Here is a 22,932-nt window from a genome sequence, read left to right as displayed (position 1 = left end):
AACATTAAAAAGAGAACTTATACATTTTTAAAACTGGAAGGGAACCAGATATAACATACACCTGACTAAGCTTTTAATATGCTTAAGCCGGAAAAGTCAATTGTTCTCTTGGTAAAATACTAAAATATAGTAACAAGTAATTGTTCAAAATATGCAAGATTTCTGTGATTAAACAAATGCAATCTAGAAAGTAATAAATAAATATTTCCTTTAGAAAACTCCCAACTGCCTCTTTTCATATAATAATGATGTCTGTGGATTACCAAAACAAAACAGAAAAAGCATACAAAACATACACTCAATGAAAAATCCATTTGTTAGCTCATGACGACACAAAGACTGTAAATAATGATTTTCTTTTTTCTCTCTCACACATAGAAGACTACCTCCCATTCACTGTCAGTGGAATTACAACAGTATAAAATAAGGCAAATGGGAGGGAAATCAGACCTGATCATTAATTTTTCAAAGATATTTTAAAGTACCTGAGCAGTGCAACTAAATTTGACCTTAAAGTGGTAAATTGCATTTAAAGCAGGAATTAATGTTCTTGAATACTAATTCAGGTTCTTGCAAGATGATCAGGCCATTTATGATGCCCAGGCAACATATTATGGTCCATTACCTAATTTTTTGTTCATCCTTCTGTATTTAAGAAAACAAAAATGACTGTACCTCGAACCCATATATATTTTAGACACCCTGTGCAAAAGTACTTGCCCAAAACCTAACCTACTTGATAGAGCAACTCTCAAAATCTTATTTGCAAAAATAATTAATTCTAATTGGCTGAATTCTGTGTTCTGTCACATGGAAAGAAAAGTGGTTAAAGAGCTGTAAACAAAGGTTAATATCAGCCAACAGCATATCACACTGAGGGGAGCCACAAAGTTTACTGTGAGTTCCTATATTTAACTTTTATGTTAATGAGAGTTAAGACTAATTTGTGAGGTGCTGTAATCAACTGAAAAGACAAAAAATGTTTTTAGGGAACTAAAAAAGTTATGAAAGGATTAGATGCTGTAGAAGTATATTTAGCTTGAGAAAACATAATCTGTATACCACAGGAAAAGGGTGATCAGTACAGAGAATTTCAATAGGAATTCAGGACAGTTACAACGCTGACAAAGATACTTAGAGAGAAGAATAGGAAACAAATCCGTGTCTCACACATGCATATGTACACCAAAATAATGCACAGTGAAACAGCAATAAAAACGCTACATCAATACATACCGTACCAATGTGTACTTAAAAGATTCCAACCATTAATACCACAGCACTATATTTATTCTCACAACATCTCTCTGTGAGATAGGGAAGTACTGTTATCCTCATCTTTCTCACGGGAAATTTAAGCACAAAGGAGATTTATGGCAATATCTAAAGCAACTCAACTTCTGTTCATTTATGTAGCTGTAACTTTAACTCTATGGCTAAATATGAGGTGCAAAGGGGTGTAACTCTTGTTGAAGGCACTGGAATTGCTTATGTAAATGCTAGGTCTGAATATAGGCTCAGCTCAGGATGAAAAACATTAAACACAGGAAATTCACATTCGGTTCCCTCATATCCCTGGCACGCTTTAATGTCATCAAACAGAAGCGGGCAGCAAAGGGAACCTTCAGCTGAGAAACCTCCTCCTCCTGCTGCCATCTCACGCTCCCCAGAATGTTGTTCTGCAGAGACTCTTCCTGGCATAAGAAGGATGAGACTTCTCTGAGTCCCTCATCCCTTTGATCACTGTAATGATCACATGTCCTTCCCCCAGGGCTTACTGACTACATGATTCATGGGGACCTCAGATATGACTAAACCTCATGAAAGGAGGCTGCACACTCTACACTGGTCACTGATCCAGCAGTTCTGATGAGGAAGCAGTGCTCAGACAACAGCACACCTTCACATTTGGAGTCAACAGTCCATGTGGTCATTCCTTCTCATGTTCTCTGTAGACTACTTCCAATTAAATTTGAAAGAGAAATACAGTAAAATAGAATGTACAAAATATCCATATGAAATATCTCTTAAACCCAGAGAGAAAATCTAGAAATAACTTCAAAAAAGGGGAATGGCCTTTTATGGAAATCACTACACAGTTACTTTTGGCCCGCTCCTTAGTGTAAAAACTCATTCATCTGTTGACTTTAGTGTGCATCTAAAATACTTGAGGCTCTTGCCCTCACTGATAAAAAACAAGAAATCATGATTAAAGTTTAATACCACAATAATCTCAAAACTGGTGTTCAATTCTGGTCTATAATAATCTGGGTCAAAAAACTTTTTTGTCAACTGCCTGATCTCTGTGATTCTGCTACCTGTTGTAGGGCTTCATTCACATTTCCAATTATAAAAGAAATGTGAATTTCATGTGTGTTTTTCATTTCTTGGTTACTGTACAATGAAAAAAGTAGACCACTGTCCTGGTTCTATTCTTCATTGACTATCCCAAGTTTAATTCTAATTCAAAAGTATCTCCTGGGATAATGTTTAAAGGATGAGGTTTAAAGTTCAAAATGGCCTTTCCTCAGCTGGGAAAATATTTCCATTAAATTTGGGAACAAAATTCAGAGCAAAATGTCAGTTATAATAGTTTGAAGGGTCAGTAAAATGCTATGATAAGACAATGGGACAAGCGTTCATATTTTGGATGTGACTATGACCAAGTTTACTCATCATCATCATTAAATGCAGTCTTACTTGCTGATACTAATCACAGCTCAACAGCATCCCATTGACTTCACTGGGATTTTGAATGGATAGGCCTCAGAAGAATCAAAGCCTTGACAAAAAACTGTTCTTAATCAGGGAAATATGCAAAAAAAAAAAGGTTATTCTGAGATTGAAATTTAAAGTATATTTTAATGATATAAAAAATAAAACTAAATGTTAGCATATCAATTCAAGTAGCTTTAGAGAAATAAAATACAGCCATTCAAGGTAAATTTGTTTGATGTAGAATTTCTATGCCTAATTCTTTGAATTGGTTTACAGGTGACAACTGCCTCTGTGACAAATTCAGATAGAAATTTCAGCCCTCAGTAACTCTGTGAACTGCTTATTTCTGCCTCTGTGAATTTTTGGTCCTGTCTTCCTATGCCAATACAACTGTCCATGGGGTCAATACTATGAATCAGATGACTGAAATAACCAGTCCTGTGCCAAGGCAACCAAAAAGTTACCCAAAACACATCAGAAGGATGTGCCATAAGGATTCTAATAGCCACAAATAACATCCTTAATGAAAAAGGAAATACCACAGATGAATTTTAAACTAGCAGTAAGAATAGATTATGTGTTCTGAATTTCTTCAAGAAATTTTTGCAAGGATAACTGTAATTTTCTGTTTACTCCACTTTTTCCTATGGTATTGTTGGTTATTATTTTCCCCAGACTCTTCTAAACCAAAAAGGAAATGCAACTTCTAAATTTGAGACAAAATAATTAATGTAGAAGAGTGAACTTAATCGAAGAAGTTTATGCCTTAGCTTGGGCATAAACTAATGCCCATAAGCTATTCTTAATTATTGCAACTGGTAAATGAGTTCAATATTAATTTATTTTTCCTTTAAAAGCCCAAGTAAAGTGTCATTTAGTAAAGTGTCCTCTGGTGTTATCCTTAGATTTATACAGGTTAACAAGAACAGTAAAATTGATAACTATTTTGTACTTGTGACTGTATTTTCTTTTGGGATCTCAAATGAGTATACGCTTTTATTTGGGTCTTTCAAACCACGAAAGCATATGCTTGAAGGCATCTCTGTTGAACATGTAATTTTTGGACAAAAGAGCTCATTTAAGGTGCCTGTACTCCCAACTTCTACCCCACAGTTTGCTGTCCTCTTAGTTATGAATTACAGTAATTTGCAAGGCCATGCCATAAATGGATATCCATCCATATAGCCATTCATAAAGTGGATTAGGCAACTGAGTTTAGTTAAAAATACAGTTTGGATAGTGGTCCAAAACTCTGCAACAGAAATTCCTGCAAGGAGCAAGAATTTCTTAAGCTAGCTTTGCTGATAAGAAATAGAAACCATGGCCTAAAATGCACAGCAAATAAATGCTATGCTATTAATACAGGCTATGCTATTAATTGCAACGTGCTGAAACGAGCAAGACTAGGAAGACAGGCAACAAAAAGCCATCTCCCTTTACTCCACCTATGTTCATACAGACTGTAGCTCATATGCCCTGAAAAACAAAGGCTTGTAATGAATTTGAATAAACTGACTGGAGTTAAAAAGTCAGGCCAGTTTTAGTTTAAATTCAGGTTAACAATTCCTAAATTATCTAGATTGTTGCCTAGATGGCAACACTACTTAAAATTCAGGCCACCTTGCCTTTTAAATCAAATTCTCTGGTTGGCTAATCAGCCCAGCTAAAGAATGTGTGTCTGTGTATGCATATACAGACATATGTGTATATGTGTTTTTGGCACTACAGAGCACCAGACCATGTTTAACTATAAGCAGGAGAGAAAGCAACTAACAGCTCTTCTTCCACTCCAGCCAGAGGCTCCAACCAGGTCACAGTTACCAGTGCATCTCTTCTACACTTTTCTTGCCACTCATGCTTTTCTTCTCTGGTGTTCTTCCATGGAGCCAGTACAGTTGCCTATGGGAATACCTGAAGAACCAGTTTCTGACATGGATCTGGTCTGAAAAAAAAATCTTTTTGTATTTTTTTAACTGGGATCAACTTTGTGTTCCAGATCACCTGTGGTTCCAAAAATTATTGCACTTGGACAAACATTGGTACATCATAAAATTCAGAACGCGTCACTCTGGGCAGGAGCTGCTTAACCTTTCCTTATTGCCACTCACAGAAATATCTGGGTAACCTTTTCCTCAGGGTGGCTACTGTCTCCTGTCTTCCTGGCAGCTTTGCCCCACAGCTCATTAAAATAATTCAGTCTTAAGTAACTTGCCTTAGGTCACTCAGGAAAGTCTATGATAGAACCGAGAATAGAAACCTGATCACTCTAAGCAAAGAATGGGATTACTAACATTACTAAAATGACTCAGTTTCTTAAGCCTTTGCATGTTTGGGTCTTCTATTTCTTTTACAGAGAAAATCTCTTGTACAAAAAGTACAATACAAATTTTAAATAAAATTTGGAGAATGCATTGCTAGCAGGAAATACTTTTGTTTTGAAATGGAAAGTTTACTTTATTGGAAGATTTGGATGTTAACCATGAGGGAGAAAATTCCTGTCTCAAACTCCTACTTAGACCAATTACTTCATGTTTTCTCCTTTTCTCGTTTTGCTGTCTTCCATTTTTTTTGAGATTTGAGATTATAGATAAAATATATATATTTTATATGTGCATATACCAGATTTTTTTTTGCCTGTAGGTCTCTCTGATTTAAACAAACGAACAGATTTAGATCAATAAAATATTTCCTGAGTGACACTCGTAGAACATATAATCATTTTATGAAGAGCACAATTTCGCTATTTTCTAGGGTATAAAACATGTAAACACAGAGCTTACTCAATGGAAAAATATTTTAAGCCACAGTATATGTATAAGGGTTTTTTTCATTTAAATAAACATAAATGAAAAGAAAAAATATTCTTTCAGAATAAATAAATACACAATGACAAAGGTTACAATTGAAGGGATTAAAAATGACAGAAGCCAACATAAAAACTTTCAATACTGTATTTTACTTTAATATGAAGACATTATTATCAAAGGAAAATACTTGAGAAACGCTTTGATAAAAATAATCTGACGCTATCTTTGAAGCGGTTTCATTTATTTTACTACCCACTGTGTTCCTTATCAGAAGGCCAAGTATAAGAAGTTTCCTAGTTTATGATTAGGAAAGAATCTGATAGATTAGAAGACTCAATTGAAGTTGGACATAATAAGTATTAAAGTATTACATGACATTAATCCTGCCATTCCATTACTCTCTCAATCATTGTGCACAGACTAATTATTCTGAAGCCAGTGTTCAGGAGAAAATAGAAACATACTTACACTGGGTTGGAGTAATCTCTTTATTGCATCAACAAGGCTAGCTCTGTACCGGTCCAGAAACAGGCTGACATTGAGAAGAGAACAGAATCCAGATTAAAATGGGTTTTCAATTCTAATGATACTAATGCAGATAAGTACAAGGCTAATTACATATGTTTACACAATGCTGTAAAAGAGAAACTGTGGTTTATATTTCCATCCAGTGCAGGCTCTTTTAACATTAGAAATACATAAAATGAAATACAATCTAAACCAAAGCTAAATTAACAGCATGAAACTGCTCTTTATATAGCTGAAATTCACTGATCATACATGCTAGCTATTAAAATAGTACTGTATCAGAAATGAGGATCAATATAAAAAGTTAGCATTTTACATGGTTTTTTATACAAGGGGACTGGAAGTTTTTAAAAGTGTTTTCTATTGTATTTCAGGTGTTACTATTAAGGGTATTTTTTTTTCCTTTTACCTTCACAGTTTTGGCATTAATTCTTACTTATTATGCATATTTGTTATATTTATATATCTATCTCTATCTATCCCCATAAAGATTTACAGGATCTTACCCTCTCTCTCTCTCAAACACCGTTCAAATACAATGGCCCAGATTGTACAGAGTTGTCATCTCTCAAGAGTGCAATCCTTCATCTCCAGCATGGGTCCCGCAAGGATAGCAGCAGAGTCAATTTTCCCATGCAATGTTGCCAACACGCTCAGCCCTATTTTGGCGTGATTACCTCATGATTTGAGGGGATAATTCATTCTTCATGCCCCTCAGTACCTTAATGTATATACTAATAGTGGCAACCAGGGTGCCAATCACTCTTGACTAGATATTTGTGGACATGTAGTTACTGTGGATGAGTGCATTTACAATGGTTAGTGAACAACCATCTGATAGCAACTGATGCCTTTCAGTCCTTACTACTGTGGGCTGCATTTATATTGGTGATTCAGATAAGAAACTCTATCAAGCAGGCCACAGATAATGTGATTTTTTTCTTCTTCTTTTTTTCTTCCCCCACATTTTCTCTGTAATAAAACTGCTTCCCAGCTTGTATCAAGTTCAAGTTTAACACTACATGGCATTTTGTCCATTCTCTAAGGTTTTTTCCCTATACTCTCCTTCCCTTTATTCTCAAACTTCTTTTCTGAAAAGATGTAGGTAATTTTTTTTTTCCAGGTTAGAAATTCTAAAAGAACATGAAGAATATGTGGAAACTCTGAAGAGAAAGAAAGTAATCTGCCAACAACAGCCCTCTCATCCAGAACAGATGATGTGTGGATATTTAGACACTCCACAGCTACCAAGGAGAATATAATATTACATATCATAGAGTCAAGTAGCTGTGTAAGAGCTGTGAATTTTTACTACTGGGGAATAAACAAACAAACAAGTCTATAAGAAAACTTTACGTGACCAAATTTCATCCGTAAAAACTGGCAGAACCCCATATTGTTGAGAAAATATGTAGAATGGGTATCCACACACATCTTAAAGAACATTTAATAGAGAAGTATGACCTTCTGAATTTCTTCTCAAGAATATGAAGTACTAGCTATCAGCTTCTCTGATAGCCTGGCTCACAAGAAAATTTAAACTTGTGCAATTGGCATGATGGCTACTCCTCAGCCTTGATTCATCTTACAGGAAGAAGCTTATTGAAAAAATGTGAGTTAAATTTAATTCATTGAAAGAGCAGCTCTTATATCTGATGTCTCTTGGGTGTTTTAATGACATTCACCTCAGGTTGATCCCTATACAGATAGATGTCCTAAGACACTACTTCACTGGGAACTTAACCACCTGCAGAAGAAGTGGAATACATGATTACTCTCCCAAAAGAATAGCTAAAAGTAATTAATTTTCTTCCACATCATCACAAGTACTCACACATTTAAGACATCCTGGGATCCTGTATAAACGGAAGTACATTCCAAATGAAAAGTGCATTTATACTATTTTTATTATTGAAAGCAGTGTAGTGGAAACACAATCTTGGGGCAGCTTACCAGTGTTAAAATCTCTTTTTCATGGACCTGAATACCATTCTCTCTTCTTACAATGAGATAGGGGCACAACTGCTGCTACCAATCTTGTTCCTTCACAATGAGAACTACAGGCCTTTGTCCACCAAAAACTGTGAACTGAGTGTGTGAGAACTCTAAAGGGTTACATGACCTGCTAGATTACACAACTTCAATAATACCTTTTCTGTCCAACCCCAGCTGACATTTTGGTGGTATGGGAGGTAGACTCTTAGCCCTCTTACCTTAGGAAACCTAGATAACCTGAGACAGTTGCCCCAAGTTGTCCCTGCCCTCCAAAAGGCCTGTCCCTGGGACACGACCTACTTAATCGAACAGTTTGATACTGTGATTTCCAAACTGTTGCTCTGTGAGCCATGCACTCTGACCAGAAGGAGCAGAGAAGACTGGAAGCAGTGTTAATGCAATGCAGTGACTCCAGGAAACATCTCTATCCTCCACCTGAGTCAGGGGATGCTTTGAATGAGGAAAATCCTGAAGAAGTTATTAGATAATCTACGCTGCAGACAGGAACAGCACAGGATTTGGCCCACAGGATTTAGTCACGCAATTTCTCTTACCAGTAGAATTTGTATGACTAATTATTACCACAGCCTACTGAAAATGCACCCAAAAGCATCCTTCAAAGCTCACAGCACACATGTTCCTGTGTAAACTGCTTTAAGTGACCCTGCCTTGGCAGGGGCATTGGACTAGATGATCTCCAGAGGTCACTTCCAACCCTAACAATTCTGTGATTCTGTGAACCACTCAGTAAAATTAGATAATGTATTGTTCCAAACCATTCACACCCAGTTCTCACACCTCAGTTTAAATTTGGCTTAGCTTGCCATTACTTTAGTGGTAATATCTCATGTTTATGTAGTGAGGACACTGTGAAAGCAGTAGCTCAGGACAGGAATAGCAAGGTTTTCTTGGGTCAGCAAGGAAGTTTTGAATCACAGCAGTAGAGAGGTGAGAACACCGTTGATGATTTGGTCTTTGTTTAGGCAATGCTCTTAACCTGTAAAATCTTGATGAACAGGCAGGCAACCCTGTCACCTCTCTTCTCTCTTATTTTTTTTTTTTTTTACATTTTAAATTACCATCAAAAAAAAGAAGAAAGTTTATACCAAAACTGTACAGAAGTAACAGTAAGCCACAAGGAAAGAAATAAAAAACCCAAGTAGATTCTCAGTTTGCTTCATGGTGATATCTGTTTTATGCTGAACTTATTTTTCTTTTTGCATGCTTTGCAATTGTTAAAAGACCTGGGTTTACAGGTGTACTTCAGACACTATTAAATGTGTAGTCCTTAATGTGTAGAGCCATTTATCCTTTTGTTCACCTTCAACTACATGGGTGATACAAACTGAAAAAAACCCTTACTTCCATGTGGTCAGGTTCCAATGCACTTGAAAGTGTGTGCAAGAAATCAGGCCTAAAAGGAATAATAAGTTTACATGGAAGAAGGACAGAGGCCTTACTGCATTCTGGCAATAAACTAACAGAGACAAAATAAGGTATTGTAAGGTATTTAAAGAATACTTTCAGTTCAGTTCTACATTCCTGGCGAAGACATAACTCCCCATGACTTCAGCAAAAATCTCAGCAGTGAAAGTAATGTGGGATAGCTCCCCCTGGCCTCTGTCGTGTGAACACTTATGCATGTGCCAAACTTTAAGAATAGAATCATTGTAAGTAAATAATAAATAATATGCATTTCCAACAATACGGGGGTATAAACCTTATACCACCTCTACATTAAATTATTTGTGAAAACTTGTTTTACAATAAAGTAAAAGATAAAGATTTTTTTATTGTCTCAGTCCTACTGGCTTTGACTCTCTCTTCGGATTAAAAAATCTCAGAAATTTTTTTCTCAATAAAGGAAAGTACCTACGCTATTTTAATAATCAGAAATTTGAGGCTCACAAGAGCTGTGGAAGAGTCTTTGTTTTGGCTTGTCAATAGAGGCATCTGTTATTTCGCCTCTTCTATTCATACTCACAATTCCAGCACCTGTATGACTTTATAGCCACAAGTGTAGGTCAAATGAAAGTCAAAAATTCTGGGAGCCCTCACCTGGCCTTAAAATTCCCCCTCAAAAATATGAGATGGGTGGATATGCTTTAAAGATTCTGTTATTTCAGTATTTTTTCGCTGTATCCTCCTTCCAGGTGTAGCCTCACCAAGATTTTTTTTCTTATTATTTTTATCTCATAGTTGACATTTTACAATTTTACAAATTATTTCGGACCTGCTGAACCATGAAACTATTTTTATTGTCAAAATCCTGAATGGTTAAATAATGGCTAGCTTTCACAGTTTGCCTCTTATTTATTTTATAATCTAGTTGAGCTACTAAATTTAGCTGTTAACTAATAGACTGTTTGTTCTGGGAAATAACTTATTTTCCACTCCTGCACACAAGGTTTATGAAAGTCTGACTGTAAATATATGAATATAAACATATCCCTGCTTGCTGTAATCATGTACATTTTTCCTTGAATCTCCATGTGGATTTGGAATATGTTTATGAATAGAGCTTGTTTTCATGTAAATGGGATCAAGCAGTACCACTGGTTAGCTATTCAGAGAATCAGACAATATCACCCTTGCTGGAAATACTTCAATAAAAATTTATCCATGTACCTAATATTCGAACTCCGATTTTTTGCTTTTTAGTTCTCTGTTCTAATCTCAGATTTTATTGACTGACAGTGAGCTATATGATGGTGTTAAACTAAATGCAATCTATTCTATCTGTTTTTATCACTGCATACTTCAGGTTTCAGCCGAGGAGCTAGAAGAAAAGGGATTTTTCTTTTTCCTCTTCAATGGCAGCCCAAAAAATTCAGAGAGCAAAAATCCTGCCAACTGTTCTCAAACCGATTCTATATCTCGGAAGAGAAGTACATGAAAATGAAAAGATGATTTGAGTTTGATAAAGCATGGAACATTTCTTTCCCCAGCCTTTTCATGTACCAGAAAACCTAGTGTCCATAACTAAAAGAATGATTTCTAAAAGAAAAAACAAACAATGAAGGGATTTCCATGCTTATTAAACTATATATATATGGGCACCTGCAATAAGAAAATGCAGATAATTTGTGAATAAAACCAAATACTTTAAGCGAACCTGCACATTTCTATTTATTTTTTAGAAATCTATAAATATTTATACACTTACCTGCATCTTAAGTGCTTCAAAATATATGTACAAAATGCAGGGATTGCAAATGCATTATGTATTTTACCTGTCATGTTTGATTCTTTGTTTCCTAAAGAAACTACACTATTTCCAAACAGACTGGGAGGAGTATTAGGCACGAATATTACTGAAAAAAACAACTTAAGTCTTGCTCCACTCTGCTGTACTCCCAGCACAAATAGGATGACATGGTGTGAGTATCAAGAATACAAGAGAAGGCACAGCCAGGTTGTTTTGATATTTGTGTGAAGAACAAATTTAACTCTAAATCTCTTGGCAAGACCTTGCTTCACCCACATAATCTGGAGAACATCCATATGTGAGCCTTGTCTAAGCCTCCGAGAAGACTGCTGCCCTCCTGCTCATGTCCGCCAGCACTCTGATCTGACTTTCATACTTAATCTGATCTAATCCTGTCCAGCATTAACTTCATCTGTGCAATGAAACCTGGAGTATCCATTCTAATATTTGGTGAGGAAGGCATTTACTAAATTACTTGCTGAAATCATATGGTGTTGTTTAGCTCCTTATTTTAATCAGATGATGCATCTCTGAGGCACATTATCAGCGATTAGTTAGAAACCCTTCTCTGTCCTTTTTGGGAACAAAGAACTTTTCAGAAATTAAATGCTAAGAGAAACAAAGCACTGTTGCATTCTGTCAACAAATAGGTATTAGAAAATGGCAAAAAGATCACTAAATACACTTTCTCCAGTGCTATACAAAACCAATAACTTTTCTGAAATAAGAAGAGTTTGAAAAATATGAAAGGGAAAAAAAAAGCTTTAGGGGAATATTTTATAAGAAGCCACTTAAAAAAGAACATTGTTTAAAAAGACAGTAGACAGCTTCATACTTCTCTTTGCTTTTTCCTTTAACTATTTTTAATAAGGTACAGAAATTTGCTGAACTGAGCTGTACTAGCAAGACCGTTTTTTCAGAATTTGGTCTCTCACAACAGTTACGTGTCACAAAACATAAACAGCTCTTTTTTTGTTGTAGACCTTTAAAGGGTCAAGAGCAAATATCCATGAAGGGAAAACAGATTTGTTTAAAAACATCTACTCTCCAAAATAAAATTTGCACAGCTCTTTTTTTTACACTGTCTACATTTTTATAACACAAATTATTAATAATGTACCATTTTTAAAGCTAGCACACAGCAAATATAGCACAGCACAATCCTGCAAATGCAGTATCAGAAAAGGGTTGTGTCAATAATCAAATCTATTTGCATAAATTATTAAACAATCCACCATAGTGCAACATGTATCTACCTTTTCATAAATTAAGTGCAGTACTCTTATTTTCCTTACTATAAATTATCTTATAATTAACATATTCCTGTGTAAATAACATAAAGCCTATATCTACAAATATTGATGCCAAATTGATTTAAGGAACAGAATGTGGTGGTGGGGAAAAAGGTTTGAAAATCTCTTTTTCCTTGGAAAGACATTCCAGGGAGCAAAAAATATATCCCCTTATATCAATAGTCAGATCTTTCCTAAGAAGTAAGCTAATTGAGCTGTTTGTGTTGATAAACTCCCTTTTCTCCAGACTGTTCCTCACTGAGCCATAATTATTTGCAATTTGCCTAAGTCGTCCATTTACTGATACGTCAAGCATGAAACAGAGGCAATTCCAGAAAATGGAAATGCTTCTCAAAATCAATCTTTGGGAAATAATGTGGTAGAAGTTACTGTGTGATAGAAGACTACCTTATAACTGTCACATGGAGATGAATATTAATTTGTTGAGGTTAAGGTGGCTTTGTGCTTCATTTGTTGACTTTGCTTAGCCATCAGCAAGCAGCACAGTACAATTACTCCAGCAAAGCTATTTTTCTAACATGAGTTTTATGATTTTTATGTACTTACCAGTCAGCACACATAACAATGTCAAAATGTCCTTCCAGTTGAGAGACATCTGTCTCATTATCCCATCGTAAAATGCTAGAGGAAAAAAAAAAGATTTAAAATAAAAAGAAAAAAGGACTTACATTTTTCATCTTGAGATTTTTAAAGTACTAATATTATTCTTATGTGACACCGAAGTGTTTTAAAAAGTGCACACTCGTTACCGTCAAAGATGAATGTAAAAATCTTATTCTGTACATTTTTAAGGTTTTAAATCTCAAAGCTAAAGAGTTATTTTTCATTATAGCAGAAAGGCAATCCACACAGGTTCTGATGAGTGTATCACCAACAAATATGCCTTTCTGAATTAGTGGCACATGCCCAGCTTCAGATTTTTACCCCTTAACACTACCACACGAACAAGTGAAGTCAAAGTATTGACAATCTGAATGAAACACAAATCTGCAGAATAGATGTGAATTCATGGATCTCTGTCGCATCTGGCAGGCAAGTCAGTTGTGTTTCTCATTGATGAAGTGAGCATTCACTTGGGTTGAAGTGAGGAGGGACAGGGTGAAAAAATGCCAAGCTTAACTTCAATGCCAGCTATGTTGCCTCAGGCAAGCTTAAAAATACAGCAGTGCTGACTCTGCCAACACCTATTCTCTCATAGGTGATAAGCTATTTAATTCTAAGGTACCCAGTAGTAGGCAAAATTTCACATATGTACAAAGTTCTTTTTTTGGTGATAAATGCTGCTGATTTATGTAGCTGCCACAAAGAATTTCAGTACTTTACTCCCATCTAAAAAATAGCAACTAGTATTGGAATGTACTGCATACTTTAAATATCATTACCCATAAGATTTGAAGCTGCATTTCTATTTCTAGGCTATTTTTAAAAAGGAATCTATCCTTCTTTTTCATTTCCTGGTTATTTATAATAGAAAGTAGATAAATATTTATGGGAAAAGCACTCGTGGGGGAAGGATCTAATCTGATCTTGTCAGGTTGTGCATGCTTATCTCAGTTTTGTATGAGTCTTGACCAAATAGACCCTTTAGTCTTCCCGCAGCTATAATCTACTTCTGGTTAAAAGCCATCTCCATTCACATCCTACTCCTAATATTTAACCGAGGATCAGTTTATAATGTGTTCATTCAGAAATGTTCCCTAAGTATACAGGAAAAAAAGGGAATTTTGTACATTGATTATACTGTATGCAAAAAAGGTTCATAAATATGTAGAGAAATAGATACAGAGAATTAAGGTACCACAATATGCATGTACACATGCACAGACAAAAAAAATTGAGACAGAATGCTTTTAAAACATGGAAATTATGAAAGGAGAGGCCGAGTTGGTTGGCAAAGCTTTGGTTATGTGGGGCTCAATGTAACTGAACAGATCAGGACTCATTAGCCCATTTGCCCTCCTGGAATTTACTGCGACAATCCAAAGACAGAAAAGAGTAGATTAATTTAATTTTTCCCCCTCAAATTGAAAGTAATCCAGATTTTAGAAGCCTAGGTAGCTTTGCACACTGGCACGCAGCAGGCATCCAGTAGTGGAAAGTGACAAAGGAGAGTTCTCACTCTCAGCTGCTGGCTGCCTGCTGGCTACCAGCAGCTTTTTCAACCCTGTTTCCGTGGAAACTTAGGTTAGAATGGTGAAAATTAGGTAAAGGTAAGTTTTGTGGGTTTAAAGCACGCACTCTAATACTTTAAGAATCCTGAAGCAGAACTGGAAATTGGTAGAAGAACTGTGAGCCTTAAAAGGCCACCTTTGGTTCTCATTGCTACAGAAACAGAGATCTGATCAGTACCACTATAGAGATTTGAATTATGATTTTTTTAACCCATATATTTACTATACTTCACACATGCAGTTTGGAAGGCAGTATAGGTGCCTCCTCCTGCAAAAAAAAAAAGAAACAAAAAACCCCCACCAACCCTCCCTTATGTTACTGTCAGTTTTCTGCTGAGTATCCAAAACACAGAGTTTTCTGTGCACACCTACTGTAGGCAAGAAGAGTTTGTGTGGGTAGGTAAAAGCTCATAAACCATGGTGCTGAGCAAAATATGGAACTGACAGGTTGCTAGGACCATGAGCAGTGGTGTAACATGACTGGCATGTGTACTGTTACAAGGAGTGAGCAAAGGGCCACACATCCTTCTCCATTTCCCTGATCTAGTACCAGGGCTGCTTTTGGTCTCTAGCTTCAGTATAGTGGTTCTCCTGAAGACATCACAATTATGCAAAGGCCAGTGACAAATTTACACACAAGATTTTTTAAATCAACTTTGCCATAAATTTTCTAAAAGTACAGAAAAATCTTTATTCCTGTGGGGAAACTGAAGTTAATTTCTATAAAATAAATACCAACATGACTCATCCTGATAAGCATGTAAACCTAAAGATAATTTCTCTAAAATAAATACCAGTAGGACTCATTTCACTCAGAGTGTATGCACGCTGATGGGAGAGATGGAACTACAAGCTCTATGTATTTAACCTTGCTATCCTTAGCTAAGTGCAAGTATGACCAGGAAGGGAGGTGCAGCCAGGAGATGTTTAGTGCGGTACTGGTTGCAACCTCTAAAACTGTTTCAGTAGCTAACTCTGGACTACTCCATCTATTTAATGCTTCCACAGATTTGCAGGAGCTGCAATTGAACATCTGCACCTGCACCTGTAAAGCAGACGTGCCCCCGCCTATCAGGGAAACAGGATCAATTCTGCTCAGAGTCAACACTGTTACATCATTAGCACCAAAGTCAGAATCAGCCTGATTCTGAATCAGCTATTTTGAATTCTAGTGCTAGTGAAAGCAATGAATCAGACCAGCCATACAAGTTCTTGTAATCCAAGAACAATTCCTGGGTGTAAAGTACAAAAAAACCCAGTAATATGGCAAAACAACCCTGAAAAAGGCAAAGAGGTGTATCTAAGTGCATGAACCCACATGTAGTAAGGGGGTGGGGAACAATACTTTTTTTATGAATTACTGAGGAGGTGACTCTTGGACTTAGTGGTCAGACCTGAAAGAAACACTGAAGGCACCATGAAGTAAGGACTGATTGCATTTCCATTTAAAGAAAAGCACTGCTAGGAAACCCAGAAAAGTGGTAGCAACAGAAATCTGAAAATCTCAGTTTTTATGAAATTTCCTTTAAAAAAGTAGAAGTGTAAAAATACCACACCACAAAAAGTCTCTTAAATCGCATGTATCATGTTTACTGCCAATATGAAGAAAATGCAAGCCTTGTTAATATTTTCTTCTTGTTCCTTTCCAGTGATGCTAAAGTAGCTGACATAAGCCATTTTCTTTCTCAAGTCACTTTTCTTCCAGCAAAGTAAGTTTTAAAGCTATAATATTTTTATGCCTTTCTTTTGAGGGAAAGTGTTACAGTACTAACAACTGAAATAATTTTGTAATTTTGAAAAAAATGCTTTACTCTCTGTTTCTGTCCAAGCCACACCTTCAAGGGCTTTTTTGTAAAAAAAAACCCAAACAACAAACCAAGATATTTAAGGTTGTATAAAGCTCACTCTTGATATTATTTTGTGCTGGTTTATTTAACTGATGCAGGTTTAGTTTCTTACAATTGAAAATAGGCATCAGAGTTTCAGCAGAAAAGGGTCTGAAACACAGCGGAAATACAAAACAGTTGGGAGTTCTTTTTGGCTACAGGAAGAACATTAAAAATGAAATAGGTTGCAAGGGAAAAACACTACTGCACTATTTAGCTACTGCTAGGGTCAAAGTGATGGTGGCTGAAACTTAGTACCCACAAATGGCTGTTTTATGGCCTATATCAAATGAATTTCACCAGTTTTCAGAGGAGAAGTACCCACATCACAAACTATTACTATAATTAGCAACCTTGATGGTACTCCTAGCAAAAAGGACAAGGACTGAAAGAGCTATGGAGAATGAACTACCCTCTCACATGCAGAGGTGGCTTTTGCAGGTCAGGGATAAAGCATACTATCAAAATAGGCTGAGAAAAGATGTACTGATGCTTTAGTTTCCTAGGCTGTCAACTTTATCCCACTCTAAAGCAAGAAATTCAGTAAAAAAACCGCACACAACACAAACAATCAAAGCAATTCTTCCTTCCCCCCCCGATTTATCTTATATTGACAAGCAAATCAGAAAATGTGATTAGATCAAGTTAGAAGAATTATGATACTAGAACAAAAAGATCAAGTAAGAAAATAGAGACTTTAAGAACAAAAATGCACCCCCAAATAGCCCCATGTATTTGAAAGAAAAAAGGCACAAGAAAATAGCAAATGTTGCAGGGATAGTTACAGCAGCCAAGGTTTCCCCTGTACAGTAATTCTAATTTAGGGAGGATAGCCTGACATATGTCGACACTCTTCTCCTTACACTGGTAAAGTATCTCAGCAATCTACAACAAAAGACCTGATTTTACCAGGGTTTTATTTCTCATGCAAAATTCTTCATTACTATTATTATTCAACTTCTGTTATTCAGTGTTTGTCTTCCGAGTGTGTCTAGGCAGGTAACTTCTATGAGAAAAAACAGGTTAAGTCTCTGATTGTTAAAACTTGAAACATTTCCAAGTCGCTCTGAGATGTTCTTGTGATGAATGGCACAGGCTAGAGTAGCTCTCAAATTAGGAGAAAAGTAGTTGTGCAGATAAAGACAAAAAATCAAAATTAGAAGAAAAGGACAAAAGACACAAAAGCCTTACTTGCTTCAAAATGTATCAGTAGTTTTAATAAGGATTAAAAAAATAGTCCAAATTAGCAGATGAGCAGCTAGCAAGAACCCCTATCTACCCACCTCTTCTTTTCATATTTTAATTTAAGCTTCAGTCTCTGAAAAGCATTATCATTGGAAAGTATACAGGTTAAGGTAAAAGATTTTGTCTGGGGGTTTATATGACTTTTTCTATGACATTAACCAAGCAAGTTCATTAACACATTAACAAAAGGCATCATCAGGATGTTTCTCCACACCTTGATCTCTGTTTGAGATTCCTTAGTTTTGTATAAAGATCAAGCAGATGGATTTTAATCTAGCGATAAGAGGCAATGTGTACACCTATCATTACAACTCCTCTGAGTCTTGCGAATTTCCCTACTATAATTTCCCCATCTCTCCTATTATATTCTCATAAGGCTGCTCTTATTTCTCTGCCTGTGTTTCTTACTTTAACTGCTTCACTTTGCTTTGTATTCTTATCCCTTTTCTCACTCCCTACGGTGCATACCTGGTTTGAAGGGAGCAAAGTTAAGTTTTCAACCACAGGTACCCAATATCGACCATTCTTCGTTTCCTCTTACATTTCTAAGTATTTTGAATATGATATTTACAACTGCCAATGGTCACATTCTTCTAACAATGTCCTTGCAGGTTTCAGCAACTGCCATGTCACTTTTCTGCTCTTGTCAAAGTATACCCATGATTTTCCTCGGCTAGGCTCAAAATCTGAACTCTCCTGTACATTTTTTCTCTCCTATAAATTTTTTTCTCTCTTCAACCCAGTAAAATCGTACTATTCTTTACAATTTTAATTGCTCTGGGTTTTGTTTGTTTGTTTTTTAATTGTCTCTTATAATTTTTATAAAATGTGATCTTCTAAAGATTACCTTCAAACCTTTCTCACATTTCTGATAATTTTATAATGTTCCAACTCAAGCTTTTCTTCCTCTGAATTTTATTTCTGGGCTATCTCATCCATAAAAGCTAAACCAAACTACCCATTTCTCCAGTTTATACTGTGTATACAGACTCAATATTTTTCACAGCCTGAGTGAGAAGCTCATCACCTCTAATGTACCACAAGGCATTGTGTGACCACATTTTCTGGATCCCTTTGGACATAACCATTAATTCCAGTCTGTAATCTATACTTAGCTTAGACCTTTCTCTGTAGCTACATACTCAGCTGTGTTGCTTATTCTCTCTGCATAGCATCTCTAAGAAGTTTCTTACCAATCCACTCAAACTCTTGGCCATGTCATCATCACTTATATCCAAACATCACAATACTGTTCTCTCTGCTTTTGGAAAAAGCAGTCTTGCCATATTAATATTTATTCAGTAGGCTGCTGCAAAGGTTGTTTTTCTTGCCTACAAGCCTGATCTTGTCACCTTTCTCTGTACTCCTCCAGGTGAGTTGCAAGTTGTCTTTTCCAAATGCTTCACTTCCCTATTTTTTATCTCTCATTCAATATTAAAAGGACAAGTCCCTTCTTTAATCAGCCCTAATGTCAGCCTACATCTTCCACTTAACTTTTCAAGCAAGCACCTGTAAAATTTTCTTCCACTATGTTACCCACAAATATTCACAGACTTACTCCATTATCCTTGAAACTGTCCTTTAAAATAGCACCCACAAAAACCAAGAAGAGGCAAGGCTGCTCTTGTGCCTCCAACTCTGTCAGTCATGCTGACTTCAGTTATCTTTGTTATCCTTCCTCACCATATCTATCTCTGGTCTTAGACCACAGATTCTCTAACTCAAACTGCCTTTTTGCTCTGTGTTTATACAATGTCTGGTACAACAATTCATGATGAAACCCAACCACATTAACATGGTAATACAAAAGAAGAAAAAAACCACCAAAACCAACTATCAGCCCTTTCTAACTTGAGATATTCTATGATCCTATCTAGGTTTTTCTTACCCAGAAGTTTCTTTCTAGAAGTGTATGATAAAGTTATACACTTCCCTTATTCCTTATTCTAAGAACACATTTTCTCTCTCTCATTTTTTACAACATATTTTGCTAAAATTCAGATGGGAACATTACAGTTTTCTCTTCAAAAATAACAGTCCTAACACACATTTGCTGTGTATCAAAAGCTACTAAATTTTTGGGACATAATTAATGCACTGCATATAAATACAACTACTGCAGAATAATTTTTTTCCATTTTGGAGATCATTAATGTTGCACGTAAATACAACTGTTGTAGAATAAATTTTTCCATTTTGTTGACACATCACAACTCAGCATTCAGCACAAGTGTGGCTATTTATTTAAAAGAAGTGAGAATATCTTGTATAGAAATGCTATTAATAAAAAAATACCAGTGGCGGTTTTGAATTTGCCTTCTCACATCCCTCCCCTACATCAACGCATTCTAAATCAGCCTTTATTTGGAGACTGACTACTGTTTTTAGCAAGGTTCAGGTAGTACATTTTTCAAAAAATTGGATGGTTATCAAATTCTAATTCAGAATGATACAGTATAAAAAAATACATAATTTCAAAGTGCAAGACAGCATAAACACAGGTGGCACAACCACACCGGTAGGATCAGCGATTTGTGTAAAAATATGAAGGAAAAGAAGACAGTTTCTTGCTCTGTGGAAAACAGTCTATCCATGAATATGGGGAGGATAATCAAGGGAACCAGAAGAAAAAAACCCAAGAATGTGAACCAGGCAGGTCCAGAAGGGCTGAATGGACGAAAAATCAAAAACAGCAGAGAAGATGCAATTCACAGGTGCTTAAATTCTGAGGGCAGGAGGGACCATAATAAACATTCAAGATTTCAAATTTCTGTATCAAGGCCATATATCTCAGGAAATTATTACACGTGTTTCAGAAAAATACCCATGAATCAAACATATTCACTGCTTAAGAAACTACCACTTCCCATGGAAAAATGTTCTAATGTATTATCATTCTGTCAAATCTAATTTTTTTTCTAGACTGAATTTGCCTAGCTTCAATTTCTACATCTTGTTAGGTACTTGTAAGCTAGATTAAAGACTGATCTTCTGTTAAAGGGTTTTTTCTCCATATGAGATTTTCAGAGCAAAATCAATTCATTTCTTAACAATCAAGTCATTTCTTTGACAAGTAAAGTAAACAAAGCTCTTTAACTCTCTCATTTCCAGACCCTGATTCACTCCTCTGCCCCCTTCCTGAATCACATATATTTTCAGTATCCTTGGTTAATGTTTGAGTAACTATTAACTGAATATGAATGAAATAAACAAGGATAACACTGTAAGCAGTATGTTGTCAACATTTAAAGTTTATCATGGCAAAGATTAGCAGCGAGTGCCTGTGAAGGAGAGAGCCTACTGAAAGTGTGCAAGATGTACCTGATGACTGCGTATTAAGGTAGAGTCAAGGCAGACAAGGAAGGGCAGACAAAGCTACAATGGTAACAACGTAAACCAGGAAACAATGTAAAAATTGGCTAAAATGATGGGTAAAAAGGCAGCATAGGAATAAAAACAAAAATCTTTGATTCTAACACCTCAAAGACATTTTCCTTTAAAGCCCTGGGAAGAAACATCTCAGTCTTCTCATATCAGTGTTTTCCCCCTAATCTTTTTGTACAGCCCAAGAGAGTACAAGAGGAATAGTTTTACCAATAGCATGTTTTTTAAGCTAACAGGAGACCATCACGAAATAGTAAAAGATTTGAGCAAGAATTATTTAAAATAATACATTATACTTTCAGCTAACACCTAGCTTTTCTCCCTGTTTTTCCAAACACATAGGAATTTTTTTATAAAGCTTGCTAACTTTTTGGTTTTTTCTCTTTATGTATTCTCATCTGGCCCCATAAAGAAGACAGACAAAGCTACAATGCAATTTAAGATATCCTTTGTTAAGTCACCACAACTGGGTAAAATACATAAATAGGAGAGGCTTGGAAGTTTGTGAAAGTCACCTGATATGGCTAAACAGTAAAAAAGGTTATTAGAAACAAGATGTCATTCCTCCAAAAGCTGAAGTTGTACCCAATTGAAGAAAGAATCACAGACTTGCAAAATTAATTATAATAATAAAATGGCAGGTAAAAAATGAGTGTACTCTTCCTTTTGTTTTTGTTTCGCTATATCTTCCTGCCAGCTGATAATTGAGATAAAGAATGAGCACTCACAGAGGATCACAACATTTCAGAGAGGTTAAATTAATTCTTTGCATCAGTGCAAAAAATTTTACTTCACCGTAGAAGAAACTGAAGACATTTCACCACAGAAGCTTTTTCTGATACGTCTTTGGTAAAAGAAGTCCTGCTTTATAAACCTTGAGCTCCTCCAAGATGTCAACAAGTATTCAGATAAGGGTGATCTGGGTAACACAGCCTGCTTCTGATTCCAAAAAGCTATTGGCAAGGACCCTCACTAACAACATTTTAGGAAAACAGACTGTCACTGGACAAGAGTCCTGACATGGCTAAATAATAGAACAAAAGACAGGGAACAGGGTAGTAGCAAATGGTCAATTCTCACAGTGGAGGGAGATAATCAGCAGAGTTCCCCTGGGACCTGTTCTATTCAACATGTTTACAAGAGATGAGCACTGAGGTGGCAAAGTTTGCTGATGTTAAGAAACCATTCAAGACAGTGAGGAAAAGAGCAGACTGTGAAGGATTCCAGAAGGATGAAACTGAGCAATTGGACAATAAAATGACAGATGAAATTCAGTGTGGATAAATGCAAAGTGCACAACGGAAAAAAATAATTCTCACTTGATATAGAAAAGGAAGGTCTCCAAACTGACCATCACTGGAAAGCTCCTGATGTTGTGACAGACAGTGTCATGAAACTATTAGCGCTGTGCTCAACTGCAGTGAAAAAAGCAAATCACTGTTAGGCATTTTTAAAAGGGGAACAAAAAGCATAATTATTCCACTACATATATCTATTTATGCACAATTTGAATGCAATACTGATCACAGTCATCTGAAAATGAGTAGATTGAAACTGAAAAAGATATAGAGCAGGGCAAGTATGATCAGAGGTACGGAATGGTTTCCACCTGAGCTGAGTGATGAAGGGCTACAACTTCACAATGGACATGAGCAGACAGCCTGTTCATTGTATCTT

At 36.0% G+C, this 22,932-nt stretch overlaps 1 protein-coding gene across 1 annotated transcript in view; it reads right to left on the bottom strand.

The window, feature by feature from the left end:
* CAMKMT (calmodulin-lysine N-methyltransferase) overlaps nt 1–22,932 on the bottom strand; it is a 217,507-nt gene that overhangs the window by 11,054 nt on the left and 183,521 nt on the right. The window contains exons 8-9 of the mRNA XM_017811780.1: nt 13,116–13,190; nt 5,994–6,057 (exon numbers count right to left, since the gene is read on the bottom strand). Coding sequence (XP_017667269.1) covers nt 5,994–6,057; nt 13,116–13,190 — 139 coding nt within the window. The remainder of the gene's footprint in view (nt 1–5,993; nt 6,058–13,115; nt 13,191–22,932) is intronic.

The sequence above is a fragment of the Lepidothrix coronata genome, unplaced genomic scaffold, assembly GCF_001604755.1.
Source record: "Lepidothrix coronata isolate B3197 unplaced genomic scaffold, Lepidothrix_coronata-1.0 Scaffold33, whole genome shotgun sequence".
In the NCBI taxonomy this organism is placed as follows: Eukaryota; Metazoa; Chordata; class Aves; order Passeriformes; family Pipridae; genus Lepidothrix; species Lepidothrix coronata.
The sequence above is the reverse complement of the archived record's forward strand: the minus strand, read 5'-3'. Positions and strand labels throughout refer to the sequence as shown.